The following is a 13,483-nucleotide window of genomic DNA, read 5'->3' on the forward strand; positions in this document are numbered from 1 at the left end:
TGGACACAGGTTCACACATTGTTCTCCACTAAGCTGGATGGAAACAGCATCACAATGAGGAATAGTGAAGAAACAGAAGACAAAAAACTTTAATCATAAAGCAGACAGCCTTTCCCAGTAAGCACAAGTAATATGCAATCAATATTCAAACACAAATCACTGCAGAGCTTCAGTGACAGAAACTTCATACCTTTGTTCAAACCAAGACAAACTTTACCTTCACTCACTCCATTTTTAAACAGACTACTTCTGAACAGTCAGCATATGACCCAACCTCATTCCAATTTCACCCTATTTCATTCAACAGGAGAAAAGCAAATGTCATCATGGCACTTTCTACCTCTCACTGGTTAACAGCCAGGTACCTAGAAGGAGGATCCAGCTGCTGCTGAATTACATTCAGTCCTCAACTGTCTCACTCTCATTTGGCTAAACAAGTTAGCCAACCCACAGATGATGCAAGCTTTCACATCCAATCTAATTTCCTTGAAATTTAATAAACTCAAACATCAAAGCAAAGTGTCAAGATGCTACAGAGACTATTTGATATCAAACGAATGCTTGGAATGATATTGAGATACAGTGAAATAATAAAAACAAAAGGATTAAAAGCATAATGTCAGATTACAAATTTCATCGATATGTGTAATGTGTGACTCATCATGACTGCTGAACCAATCATAAGCAAAGTTAGGTGAATTATGCAGAGATGCAACACTATAAATTAATGTAATTTTGAAAGAGATGCAGAAACTGATGAAGACTCCAGTTTGACCAGTGAGAGACTACAATGTGCTTAAAAGATAAACAGGGGGTCACAGAAGAAGTGACCAAACTCTTCCTAAAATGAGAACATTGCCACAACTTGAAATGCTTCTGTGACATTTTAACAACATTCATTTATTCATGCTTTCTTCTTTTCTCTCCATTTGCAAATAGAGTACAACTTTGGACACTATATATGAACAAGCAAAGAATAAAATGAGAGTAACAGATGGGAGCCCTCTCACAAAAAAAACATCTTTTCTTAATATCATTTTAATTACAAAAATCAAAAGATGATAATCGCTGCTGCAAATGCTTCAGACCCTCACTCACTCAGCAATCAACAAACTATTCTCTATGATTTTAAACTTTGGCAACAACAAGTGGTTGATTGCCACCAGAAGCAAATCCTTACCGTCATAGTCGGCTTCTAACAAACCAAACTGTTCCAGCACCTTAACAAAGAGGACGATAACCACCAGCACAGCAATCATTTCAAGTCCCTCCAAGTTCATAGTCAACATGTCGAGCGGGTCACAAGCTGCCCATGGCCAAAGACGTAGAGCTCACCGTGCAGCACTGTCTGCAGGCCATTTAACTCCACTTATGAGCCCTGCATCTCTGGCTCTGATGAGAGACCGGCACAAGTCAGAGAGAGAGGGAGGGAGAGAGGGAGGGAGGGAAGGAGGGTGAGAAATGTGTGTGGAAGAGAAAGGAAGAGGGGGGGGCGGCGTGGCAAGGAAGAGGATGAGGGGGCGTGAGGAGAGAATGGGGGGAAAAAAGAGGCAATGAGGAGAGAAGAAGCAGACAGATGAACCTGATCTCACAAAGAGAGAAATGATGGAAGAATGCTAAAGAGAATCAAGATTCCTCTATCGTTACATCCTATTATACGAGTATAAGATAATTAAATTCTTGAGTTTCGACTCCTCGAAATTGCAGCAACAATAGCAGTAAAATAACAAAAGAAAAAGCAGTACTAAAAATAGAATACAATGAAAATAAACCCAATATAAATAATGTATAGTGTAACTGTTCTGGACCCTGCTGGTCCGGGCCATGAGGATACAGTACTGCTTGCCAGACTGAAACAGTCTTACGTTGAGGGGGGGGGGGGGGGGGGGGGGGGGGGGGTCTGTGATAATCCTGCAGGCTTTACTGACACACCGACTGTTGTAAATGTCCTGGATGGCGGGAAGCTCACATCCACTGATGCTCTAGGCTGTCCCAGAAAAGCAGAATGAGGGTTGTTGGTGTTGGATGTGTGAAAAGGTCAGAAGCACCAAAGTTGTTGAAGGTGCAAAACATGAAAATTATTCACCTATATAGTTCTACACATCCTAGCACTCTGTAATTTTAGCCTTAAAAATTGATAATACTCATCATAATATTTCTGAACAACAAACCTTCGCAAAAATACTATTTGTTTGAAATTTGGAAAAAAAATGTATGTCATTTTGTGTACTGATTTGTAGTCCACTGAATATTTTCTGAATAAATTCTAAACCTTTATTTGCTTTGCTGTATTTACTCTTTTCTTTTTTTTCTAATATTAAACCATTAGAGCATAACTCTTGATTAGGGCTCAAGGCCCATTTGTCCTTTGAGAAAGATTATGAATTATTATGTGTGGCAGAATATACATGATTTCCATCTATTTTCAATCAGTTCACCACTGTATAATATACATAAATTAAATGTCTACAGATGTGGATTAAACAAGACTACGTGTCTACAATCATGCTAGTGGCTCTGTGCAGCTTGCTATTAGCATGCTAACATACACAATAATAATACTAGGATGCTGATGTTTACCATGCTCAATATTCAAGTATAGCATGCAAATATTTTTAAATTAGCAATAAACAAGTACAGCTAAGGCTAATGGGAATGTCACTTTGCAAGTGTTTAGTCATAAACCAATGTGTTCATTTTGACTTGATGATGGTGCTGGAAGACAAATTAAAGGGGATGTATCATGCACATTTCCTGGTCTGTATTTATATTCTGTGGCTCAACTTGAATATTTTTTGCATGCTTTACAGTTTAAAACTCCTTTTTTATCTTCTATTGGTCCTTTACACAGCCCCTCAGTTCAGCGTGTGTCTGAAACGTTTTAGCTTGTGCATATTTAAGGACCCCTCCTGATAAGCCGACTCTGTACTGATTGGTTAACTGCCTGAAGCTGCCCCGTGGCAAATTTGTAGTGGTTCCGGAGGCTGCGTAAGCAACAATTTCACTTCTTTTTCCAGGTTCTTCACTTCAAATGCATCCGCACATGTTTGAGCCTGAATTCAACCCAAAATATGCAAGTAGACAACATGAATAACCTGTGGAACAACCTCAGCAACAAAGGTTACGGAACGGACGGTCGTTTAAGGGTATGAACGAACAATTTGATGTTATCACGAGGAACAATTAAAGGTAAAATTACAAACAAAGTTTCAGAGCAGGTTGAAATTTTTAGGGAGCATTTTTACATATGCTGATCTTACATGTAAGAGCTTTGACCATGTTTAACATAGATATCTGACTTCATAACATTATAAAGATAACAAAACCACACAAAGCATGACATGTGCCCTTAAAGAGAATGCCTGTGCCAAAGTTGATCTAATTCCATCCAATTAGAGGAAAAGTCAAGGGATCACCAAAGTGAAGATTCATCCTCTGGGGACCCTGAACTTCTGTACAACATTTTGAGGCAATCCATCCAACAGTTGATGTTATGTTGATGAGATATTTCAGTCTGGACCACAGTGGTGGAAAAATACTGACCGGACATCATTGCCATGCATCCCTGTTACATGGCTAAGAATACATTATAATAATGACAAAAATTACTTTTGAAGTCAAAGTTGAAAATTACTTTGCAATGAAAAGAGATGAAAGAGTGTCATCCCCCCCCCCCATATTACCTCTATCGCCCCAAGACTACAAAAGGCAGGTTGAATATGGCTGGGAACACAGCTTATCACAAACACTGATTTTTGTCTGAATAATAGCAGGAAATGAGCGCAAAATTGCTGTTATTTCACTGAAAGAAAGAACACCTCACAGTCCACCTTAAATCAACCCTGTGGAAAGATTTCCAATATTTTCCACCTTTTCCATATTTTCTAATAGAGGTATGACTGACTAGACACTCAACAAAGAAGCTGTGGGTGGACTGATCAGTGTCAGCTCAAGAAAAAACCCATGTGTGTGACCTCACCATCACCATGACTTAAAATAAAGCATGAAGCCTTAAGGGAGAGATGACAAGGGAGAGGTCAGGGAGAAAGACAACACGGCAGAGAAGAAAAGACTTGGAGGTTGTGAGTGAAAATGTGCCTGCGGTCAGCAGCAGGTGGCTGCTGGAGACAAAGGAAAATAATTCATCAGGAGGGTCCTAATTCCTTCAGTCAATACTAATCTTTTTTTGTCTTATTCAACATTCAAATTCAGACTATTTTAAGGTGCCAAAATGAAAATGGCCTGATAGTCTTCATTGCCTTAGATTGCAAGGACTCTCTATCTGTCTGTCTGTATTTATGTATGTATGTCCTTAGCACACTGTGAGAACCGTTCATCGAATATTCTTCACACTTGGTGTCTGAGTTCCTGGGGATCCAATAATGTGAAGTGTAAATTTTGGTGCAATTCCGACACATGACACATTTAATAATAAACTGGATAAAGAAGCGAATAGAGCAGCAGCAGGGCTTCAAGAATCTGCGAGGTCGGGCTTCAGGACTCTGCGGCATCGAGCATAAGTCTATGAGCACGAGTGGAAAGAGGCAACTCTGACATAACTGTCACTCAAATTGTGTTTCCCATACTAGCTTATAACACAAAAACCATTACCACAGGCAAAATACTAGTTCCTTGTTTCACAGGGGCGGATTAAGTGATTTGGGGGCCCCTTTTTAAAAAGTAAAACTATTAACTATCAATTATCAGTCCAAAGCACTTAGATTCATTTCTGTTTAAGTTTGTTCAAGGTGGAGCTTTTAATAGTCAAATAACAAAAACACTATGAGTGTAAGTGTTCATTAAACCCTCAAGTTGTTTCACCAATTTGGTTCCTGATTTTTTGTACTCCATAATCAAACCATAAGCATGACCACAGCTGGCTATCAGAGCTGTACAGCAAGCTACGGCTTTAGCATCTTAACATCTGTGTATAATAGAATGTTAGTTTCTTTCATGTTGTTGGTGTATATCCTCAGTCACACCTCACATCAACAGTATTCATTTTTATATGCACTGAAGCAGCAATACCAGAGGCCAAATCAATCAGCCCGTTTCAAACAGGCAGATTTTAAATGGGCACTGCACTAGTTTCTACTGTGAATCAAGAAAGTCCAAAGCTCTTTATAAAGACTCAAATGGAGCATATCCATCACTGCCACACATGCTAGGGATACAAAAACTGACATTTACATGATTTACAGTGGGACCTGAGTGTGTATTTAAAATGGGTCATATAAACGTATGACATCTGGCTGCTAAAAGCAGATGAAAGGAGCTCTTGCCTTTTTAAAACATTTTTTATTTAGAGCAGAATAAAAAAACAAACAAAATATACTTCTTTCATGTCGTTCATGCAGAGCACTCTCCAACACAGCCCTGTACGAAACACAGGACGACGATCTTTCCAAGATAGTGCTTATCAAGAAAAAGTGACAATGTGGTTTATAATTAAAAGCTGCCCCTCACATAATGCCCCATGCACACCCTCCCAGGGACAAAACTGATCCCACATTCATCTTCACAGCCCATCAGCTCCAAGGGAATTGTTAGGACAGTGATTGGCCATGGAAACAACCTCTGTGCTGTGCATGCTATTGGGGCAGCTCATTTAGCCCACTATCAGTTACTTTTCTTTGTTTGTGGCAGCTGAGCATGATCCGAATATAGCTCCTGAGGCCCCAAGAGCATGTGTGTGTGTGTGTGTGTGTGTGTGTGTGTGTGTGTGTGTGTGTGTGTGTGTGCGCGCGTGCACACTATCTTTGGACATGACAGGACAGACAATTGTGTAGGGCTCCTAGAGAATTGGGGCTGTAAAGGTGAAAAGAAGCTGCGATGGAAGTCTCGCTGGCAAAAGCAGCTGTGAGACAGAAAAAGCAAAGAATATCCACTTGTTTCAATACAAAATGTTTTACTTTATGCTTCTTTTTTCCCCCTGAGATGTGTTTCTCTTCAACAGTGGAAAAAAACTAATATCAGAACATGACCTAATCGCCAAGAAACTTTCTCCTCTTTCCAACATCTGCTCTCCAATCACCCCAGAACTTTAGGGTGTAATCAAGGCCCTTGGCTAATGGTAATGAAAATAATCAAGGTTTGTGCATGTCATCAGTGCACAGTACGCTGTATCAATCAGCGTGTGATTGGTGATGAAGGTAATTGCCTGAGCATTGTGGTGTGTTGGTTACAGCTGGGAGCGCGTACTGTACTGTAGGTGGCAGAAAATGTCTGCTGCACCTGCAAACTGCATGGAAAACACACAAATACACATATTGATGCTGATTGTCCCCTGCACTAAAACAGCCTAACAAATACTCAATTATAACATTAATGCCCTACAGTATCACGTTTATATTTTTAAGTACAGTGTGAAAAATGTCACTTCTTGGCCTGCAGTTTAGAGGAATAGTAAAAGCTGTTGTCATCACCCATTTTAGTCCTTTTTATCTGCATTTGAAGCATGAAAACAATTTAAATGTTCTGGCTCTGTACAATATCTCAACAGGAAATTAACAATGTCATTAGGCCTCATTGTCCTCCCTTAATATAGGCCTACTCTAAGTCAGGTCTGTAATTAGTGGGCCTGCAGGTAAAACTCATTTTCACGTTTAACGAGTAAACACAAGAAAGAAGCTGAAATCAAGTTACAATTGAATTTCCATCTGTAGACAGAGTGCAGTGCTCCAACATGGTGTTAAAACAAATTAATGTCTTCCATTTGTTGGGTGGAATTACACAAGAAGGCCCCAGTGGCCTGTAACCTTCAAACAATATGGTTAATTGCAAATTAATATGATTTGGGTCTTGTTAAATTCCCAGTAATGGACCGTGGTACAACGAGTTTGCAGTCAAATCTGTCATGCGAGACATTTTCTTGGAAAGAGAACGTAGCCTCATTTAAAGTATTCACGTGCAATCAAATCAAACAGCCTCTTTGGTTTATAGAAAACAATATTACAGGCACTGTTATGCAAGACAGATCTCAAATTAAGAGTGAAATCTCAAATAAATATAAGAAGTTCCAAAATAAATCAATTAAACTTATCCAATGCCTGTTTGGGATTGGAAAGTACAGTTTGAGAAGATGAATAACCTGTATGTGGTGACATTCTAATCACATTCATAAGGTTTTGATCAGTGTCAAATTGACAGAGGCCACATTTATTAAGTTACTTTATGCTTAGGAAATTATTTAAAGCAACTGCAAAAACATGTTTTATGAAAGTGCAGTACTGCTGGTGTCATCTCTTTGAACTTGTTTCTTTTCTTTTGCTGCCATCAAGTGGATATAAAGGGAATTGACATGCTAGAACATTGAACTAGGTGGGGGAGACCCCAGAGGAACAAGTAAATGGGTCAAATTTGCTTAAGTGCAAATAGAGATTAAAGATTAAATACTCTAACATCCTTAGTTGAGTTCATACCTAATAATTTGTGTGTCTGTGATTGTGTATGATGTTTGCTTTGTGTGAATGAACCATCTTATTGTGATCCTGAGTATATACTGTATGACCTACTGTAACTTGTCTGAATAGTAACGGTAATTCGTTGTTTTGTCTTTTTCTTCATTTATAAATGTGCAAATTGTTTTTCTTCAAGGTTATGAAGATGTACTTTTGGATATGATATTTGGACTGGTTATTGTCTGATGTGCCTACTATATCACTGTTTTGAACATTTTTGTTGATAAAAATACTTATTTTGCATTGAACACCTAATCATTTATTGTGAATTTGATTCTTCTATTCTACAGATTTTGATATGGATTTGTCTAATTCATTTATAACAAGTTTTTATAACTAATGGTATGCTAATTTTACCAGTTGTTTTGAGATTTGACTTACTTTTTTTGATTGGTTGTTACAACCAGTTGTTTCAGTATAAATGTGTTTATATTACTTTCTCTGTAGTTTTTAGTACTAGTTTGGAAGTCAGTCTTATTCAGCTTTACTCTTAATGGCATCAATCAGATTCAATTTGTGTCGTCTTTAGTGTCAAAAAAGAGCTAGACTTATAGTTTTTAAATGTATGATACACACTACATTAAGAATCTATGTGTCTGCTCAATGCCATTCTGATGATAAATAATGATTATATAAAAAAATCTTCACTATATCTGCAGCCTGGGGTGAGCGTCTGTATCTGTGGTTGCTCTGCAGATGTCAGTATGACCTGCTACAACCCACTGGGAGTCACTGCTCTCTGGACATGGCTAAGCCCACTTTAATGCACCTGCAGAGCTTTTCTGAGCAGGATGCTGGTCATTAATCCAGTTCTAAGTGAGCCCTCTTAATACTGGTCAGCGTGCCCTGTGGGACTGGAGTGATTAATTTCAGAGAACAAAGTGTGGCACTGAGTGCTGTGCCACAGCGGAAACCAAAACAAGCTTGCAGCCCAAAAGCCAACTGGTGTGGCTTCACTTTTCAATTTAAATGCTAATTTAGTGAACTGAACACCCGATACCATATTGTATAATGACACAGTGACTTTGAAAAGGGCTGAGATTACATGTTGCTGATAAGAAAAGAAAAAAAAAGAAACCCAAGGAGAACTGAGAGCTGCATAGATGACCCTTCCCCATTTCCTCATGTAGTAGCCTTTTCACATTTGCATATCAGAGAATATGCATATGTGAACTCTTTGCACGCCGTGCGGCTTAATAAAAATCAATGACATTTCCCAACTGTTGGGAGAAGAAAATCCATTTCATTTCAAGATAATTTTCCAGTGGGACACTGTAGATTCATCCATATGCCTTTTAAAATGCAAGGTATGGCTTGTGTCAGAAACATGCTGGAAAGTGGAAGACAAGTTTTCAACTAAGTGCTTCTCTGGAGTCTATAGCAGCTCAGAGTAATTCATAAAGGACAATTATGTTCTGAACATGATGTATCCTATGTAAATGACCACTGAGTCCCTTAAAGGACCTCTCACTGGATTGTAGTTAATAATGTGATACAGATCAATTGACTTGTACCTGTGGTGAGATGAACAGAATGCTAAAGAAGCATGTGCACAAATGTTCCCTCAAATTTCTGCCACATTGTGACATCCATCTGGCACTACTGAACAAGATTAGTAGCTCTGTTCAAAAAAGCTGCATGTGACAGATGGTTTGAAAAAAAAATTTAATGACGCCATTTCAAGTGCTTTAAGTACGGTCCAATATTTGCTTTATACTGAATTCTGACAAAGAGACTGTTTATAAAAACAGTTCATAAAATAAAAAGATGCCAATATGAGTAAAGCTGAACAAGACTTTGCAAAATGGTAGTGAACAGAGAAAGTTGAATTTGTATACTACACGTTTTTTGTGAGCATTATGCTCAGCTAGTGGATGCAAAGCTCAGTAATTTCTTAATTAAGAAGAACGGTCATCTGCTCCCATAGTTTGTATATTTAAGAGAAAATGGCTTGCTTTTTAATGTGATTATATTTGGCGATGAGCTCACGTGATGATTGGTGGCCAGGCTACAGTACCCTTAATAATGACAGCTGCTGTCCCTGTGGTCGGCCAAGTTCTACACTCAATTCTGTAAACACCAGAAGGCCTGGAAGTAGCCGGGGCCAGCAACAAGGACCATAGACATCTCCAGCACCCCTTGTGTTAATATCACAAGAGATTCACGCTTAGTGTTTAGTGTAGATGATTTATTAGTTCTGTTAGATGACAATAGACTAATGATATTATTATTATTTAAACAGAACATTACCATTCAATCAGGCTTTTTTGAGCAATTTCAATGCATTTTTCTACTATTTACAGTAACTGAAAGGCACTAAACAGAGCACCAACATTAATTTACTAGTTAGAAACCTGAGTCACAGTTAATGTTTTTGCCGTTTCCATTTGAGTGGCTCTACTTCTGAGTGTACCTATCTCACTCCTACACAAAATCATCGAAAAACTCATAAAAGCTACCAACAACACAAAGCGGCAAGACATTTAACATTATTATGACAGAAAACACAACAAGGCCAAACACGTCAGCAAGTACCACCATTAATGACACTGGGAATCTCTTATCCTTGGTATATTTGGAGCACTCAAAGCTGGACTGGGTGACTTTGAAAAGATGTTAGAGGGCAGAGCTCCTTATTGGACCATCATCTCTTGTCGTGTAGATGAGTGCAGCTATGAAAATTAATGGACAGCATTAGAGTGGGCAGTGGAGTAGCACTAAGGTCTGACAGACAGTGCATGTTTTCATTATTTTGTCCTCGTCTAAAGAGCTCTACACAGTGCGAATCAGAGCATTACATGATTTGACAAAATACCTGATAGAAATGTAATACAAAATCTGTTTTGAACCTGTTTGGATTTGAACAATAAAGTCATTCAATTTCACTTTCATACGCAGGTCTATATGTGCATTGAAAAACCCAACAAAAACAGGGCTACTGACTGACATTAGATTGGTATTTTTTTGATAATTTCTTCAATTACTTGATTTCTAGTCTGCCTATCACAAGGAGAAAAAACATAAAATATTCATGTATGATAAACTAGAACCAGCATGCTTTATGTTTTCGAAATCAACAATCTATCAAAAATATTGTTAACTACTTTCCTGTCAACGTATCAGAGCTACTCTATTAACTAATCAGTTAATCGGCTAATTGACCGTTGATCCCATTGTCTAATCGTAGTTTTACAACCATAACTAGTAAGAGCAGGCCTTTGGATTTCTCCTCATCCTTAAGGGGTGAGTGATACTCAGCATGTGAAGAGTTTGGAATTTTTTTGTTTGTTTGTTTTTAAAGCCTTTTCAACAACCAAAAATAAATATTAATGCAATTCAATAAACTTTATTTGCAATGCCTGGAATATGCAAATGTAGCCTCAGTCTTCAGCACAATAACATGTATGCACATCAGATGCATATTGACCCCCAACCCCCTTTTTTGTTTTGTTTTGTTTGTTATGTTACAGGATTTTCTTTTTGTAACAGCTGGAGATGATAAAATGTCAACTGGGGACAGCTTTCTTCTACCTCTGTTTGAAATAAAGGAACAATTGTTTTCAGTCAACTGCAATCTGACATGTTATCATTGTAAACTGTATGATGTGCAAGAACAGAAACCTTGACAGACATAGCAACCGTAACTAAGGTGGGTGGGTAGCAAACAGTACATTTTTGAGGGCTTTTATAATTGTCAACCATCAACTTCAGTGATGTCCTACATTTCATAAACACTATTTTATTTTTTTCCCCCTTTTCCACATGATATTAGCTGACATGGTAGCTCTATTTCAATTACATTACATATCCAATTAAGGACAATACAGTACAGTGCATGAATATAATCTACTGCAAGACTGTGTGTGTATCTGGATCGCATGTTCTCCTTTCTAGGTCTCTGTAAAATGTGCTTACACTGCACATAACTGCTTTCTCTATGATCTATTGCTAGAGAGACTTACAACGAGTCCCTCATTCATTTTGCTTTCAAGTTCTCTCACAATAACCAAGTGAAATATGACTTACTGGGCTTGAGTAACTGGGACTGATGAAGTGTCATCCATTCTGTCTCTCCCACTACACCACTAAATATAACCTCTGACAGTTATTGTCCTCCGCCAGCTACCCACTAAATATTTCATTGTCCTTTAATAAAGACAGGACTTCCTCGTCTTGTGTTACAGTGACAAGCTGTGACGGTGATGCTGATCAGCACATTACTGCAGGGAGACAAGAGATGTAACATAAGCTTGTGCGACCGTGTTGGCAGAGTCGATGTGGCATGCTGCGTGTGTCTGTTGTCACTGTAAAATCAATATTGGTAAAAGCAAATGGAAAAAGTCCAGCGAGTTTGTGGAGTTCGGGCTGAAATGTTTACCAAACGGTGGCTGATTTCAACTCAATTTCATGGACTGCTGGTGTGGCAGCATGAATTCAGTTGGGATTAGAGAGAAAACAGCAAATAATGGGGAACTTTCTGAATTCTCAAGTCAAAAACACACACAGAGAATAATGCAAGAGATTCCTAAACATCGAAAGAACAATGGATCTGTGCACATATTTTACCAATTGTTTCTCTGGCTACAGCACAACATAAAGAAAGATCAAAAATCTTTTCAAACAAGTAATTACATGTTTTTTTTTGGCAATTAAATCAGCTGTCAACAAGTGACAAATTAATATAATAAAATGATCTTGTCTCCTTCCCATCAAGCCTACCTCTCGTCTTGCGTCTTTGTTTCGGCTGAAGAGAGAAGATGACCATTAAAGCACCCATGATGCCCTCCAGACTTTCTCGCTTAGTGATCTGGAAGTCCTGCTAGATTTCACACACTTTCACTCCCACACTTGGAAGGCTTGAGAGTAAAAATATCAAAGAAAGAAACAGAGAAGGTGCTGGCAGCCTTACATGAAAATCAAGACTCCGATGCAAACTTCCCTTTTATATTCAGGTGGTGGTGGGCTGCACAACGAGCAAAAGGGATGGGAGTAACACATGCGTGCCTCGGTTGAGTTTTGAATTTTGACGCGCACCTTTCACAGCCCCCTCCTTCCCCTTTTTCCTGCTCTGAAGTGAGAGAGCTTGCTAGCTGATCACTGTTCTGCAAAAGCCACTCTGTACCAGTTGAGCACCTAGATAAATTGAGTCCTTGGAGAGGGAGTCAGTAACATGCCGGGGAGAATGGTGCTGCCGCTCTTTTCAACAGATCTCTCCTCACACAGGGAGGGAGAGATTGGAGGAAGGCGAGAGGGCTCACGCTGTAGGTAGCCGTTATTCCTTACTAGCTGCCTTTTTAACTATGTCTCCTGCTGGGAAGGAGAAGAGAAAACCATGCTGTGTCCACGACACTGAGTAAGAACTGAGAACTCAGGTTGGCAATGGCTGGTGTAAATATTTAAATTTCGTGCAAATAATCACTGGTAAGCATCTTCTGGGAGCGTCTCTCCTACCTACTAATGCTGACAATCCATTTTATAAACAGATAATATCTAATGTCAACAATATTCAATCCTTCCACTTTAATGGAAACATGTCTTCAAATCAGCAGATGATTGAAATTAAATCACTATTATTTCACAACAGGCTTTCTGTAAAGGTTCCAAAATAATAATTTAATCCCTCTGATTTATAATCAATCAATCATAATAAGTATCCAACACAAAAATTAACAATAGAAAGAGGAGTGAAAGTTTGAGCCTCGTACTTCCTATAAAAACTACAGTAACATCATATTTTAAGAGAGAAAGACAAAGAGAGAGAGACAGAGAAAGATTGAATACTGATGCAACACTGATTCCTTTTTCGTAACCACAGAGAAAATCTCCTGCTTCCATGTGAACCTCATTTTTCATCCCATCATATACAACCTATGAAAAAAAAATGATTGCCTCTTCAGAGTTGATCCTACAGCAGCTTATTTGGGAAACTAAAACCGACTTTCGTGAAGATGGTCTGGATTACCGAGAAGCTCTGGGGGTCAGAGTCATGCTGGGGCCCACGTCTTCTCCCTTTTCATTGTTGT

General features: G+C 38.7%; 1 protein-coding gene across 2 annotated transcripts in view; it reads right to left on the reverse strand.

Moving 5' to 3' along the window:
• The window catches only part of kcnip4a (potassium voltage-gated channel interacting protein 4a), a 93,762-nt gene that overhangs the window by 41,270 nt on the left and 39,009 nt on the right, over nucleotides 1-13,483 (reverse strand). Inside the window, exon 1 of one of the 2 annotated variants that reach the window (XM_062444334.1) lies at nucleotides 1,181-1,280. The exons of the other annotated variant lie outside the window; for it this stretch is intronic. Within the exon in view, the coding sequence (XP_062300318.1) occupies nucleotides 1,181-1,280 (100 nt within the window). Of the gene's footprint in view, nucleotides 1-1,180; nucleotides 1,281-13,483 lie in introns of those variants that run through there. 2 annotated transcript variants of the gene reach the window in all.

This window comes from Scomber scombrus, chromosome 23 (genome assembly GCF_963691925.1).
Source record: "Scomber scombrus chromosome 23, fScoSco1.1, whole genome shotgun sequence".
NCBI classification, from domain to species: domain Eukaryota; kingdom Metazoa; phylum Chordata; class Actinopteri; order Scombriformes; family Scombridae; genus Scomber; species Scomber scombrus.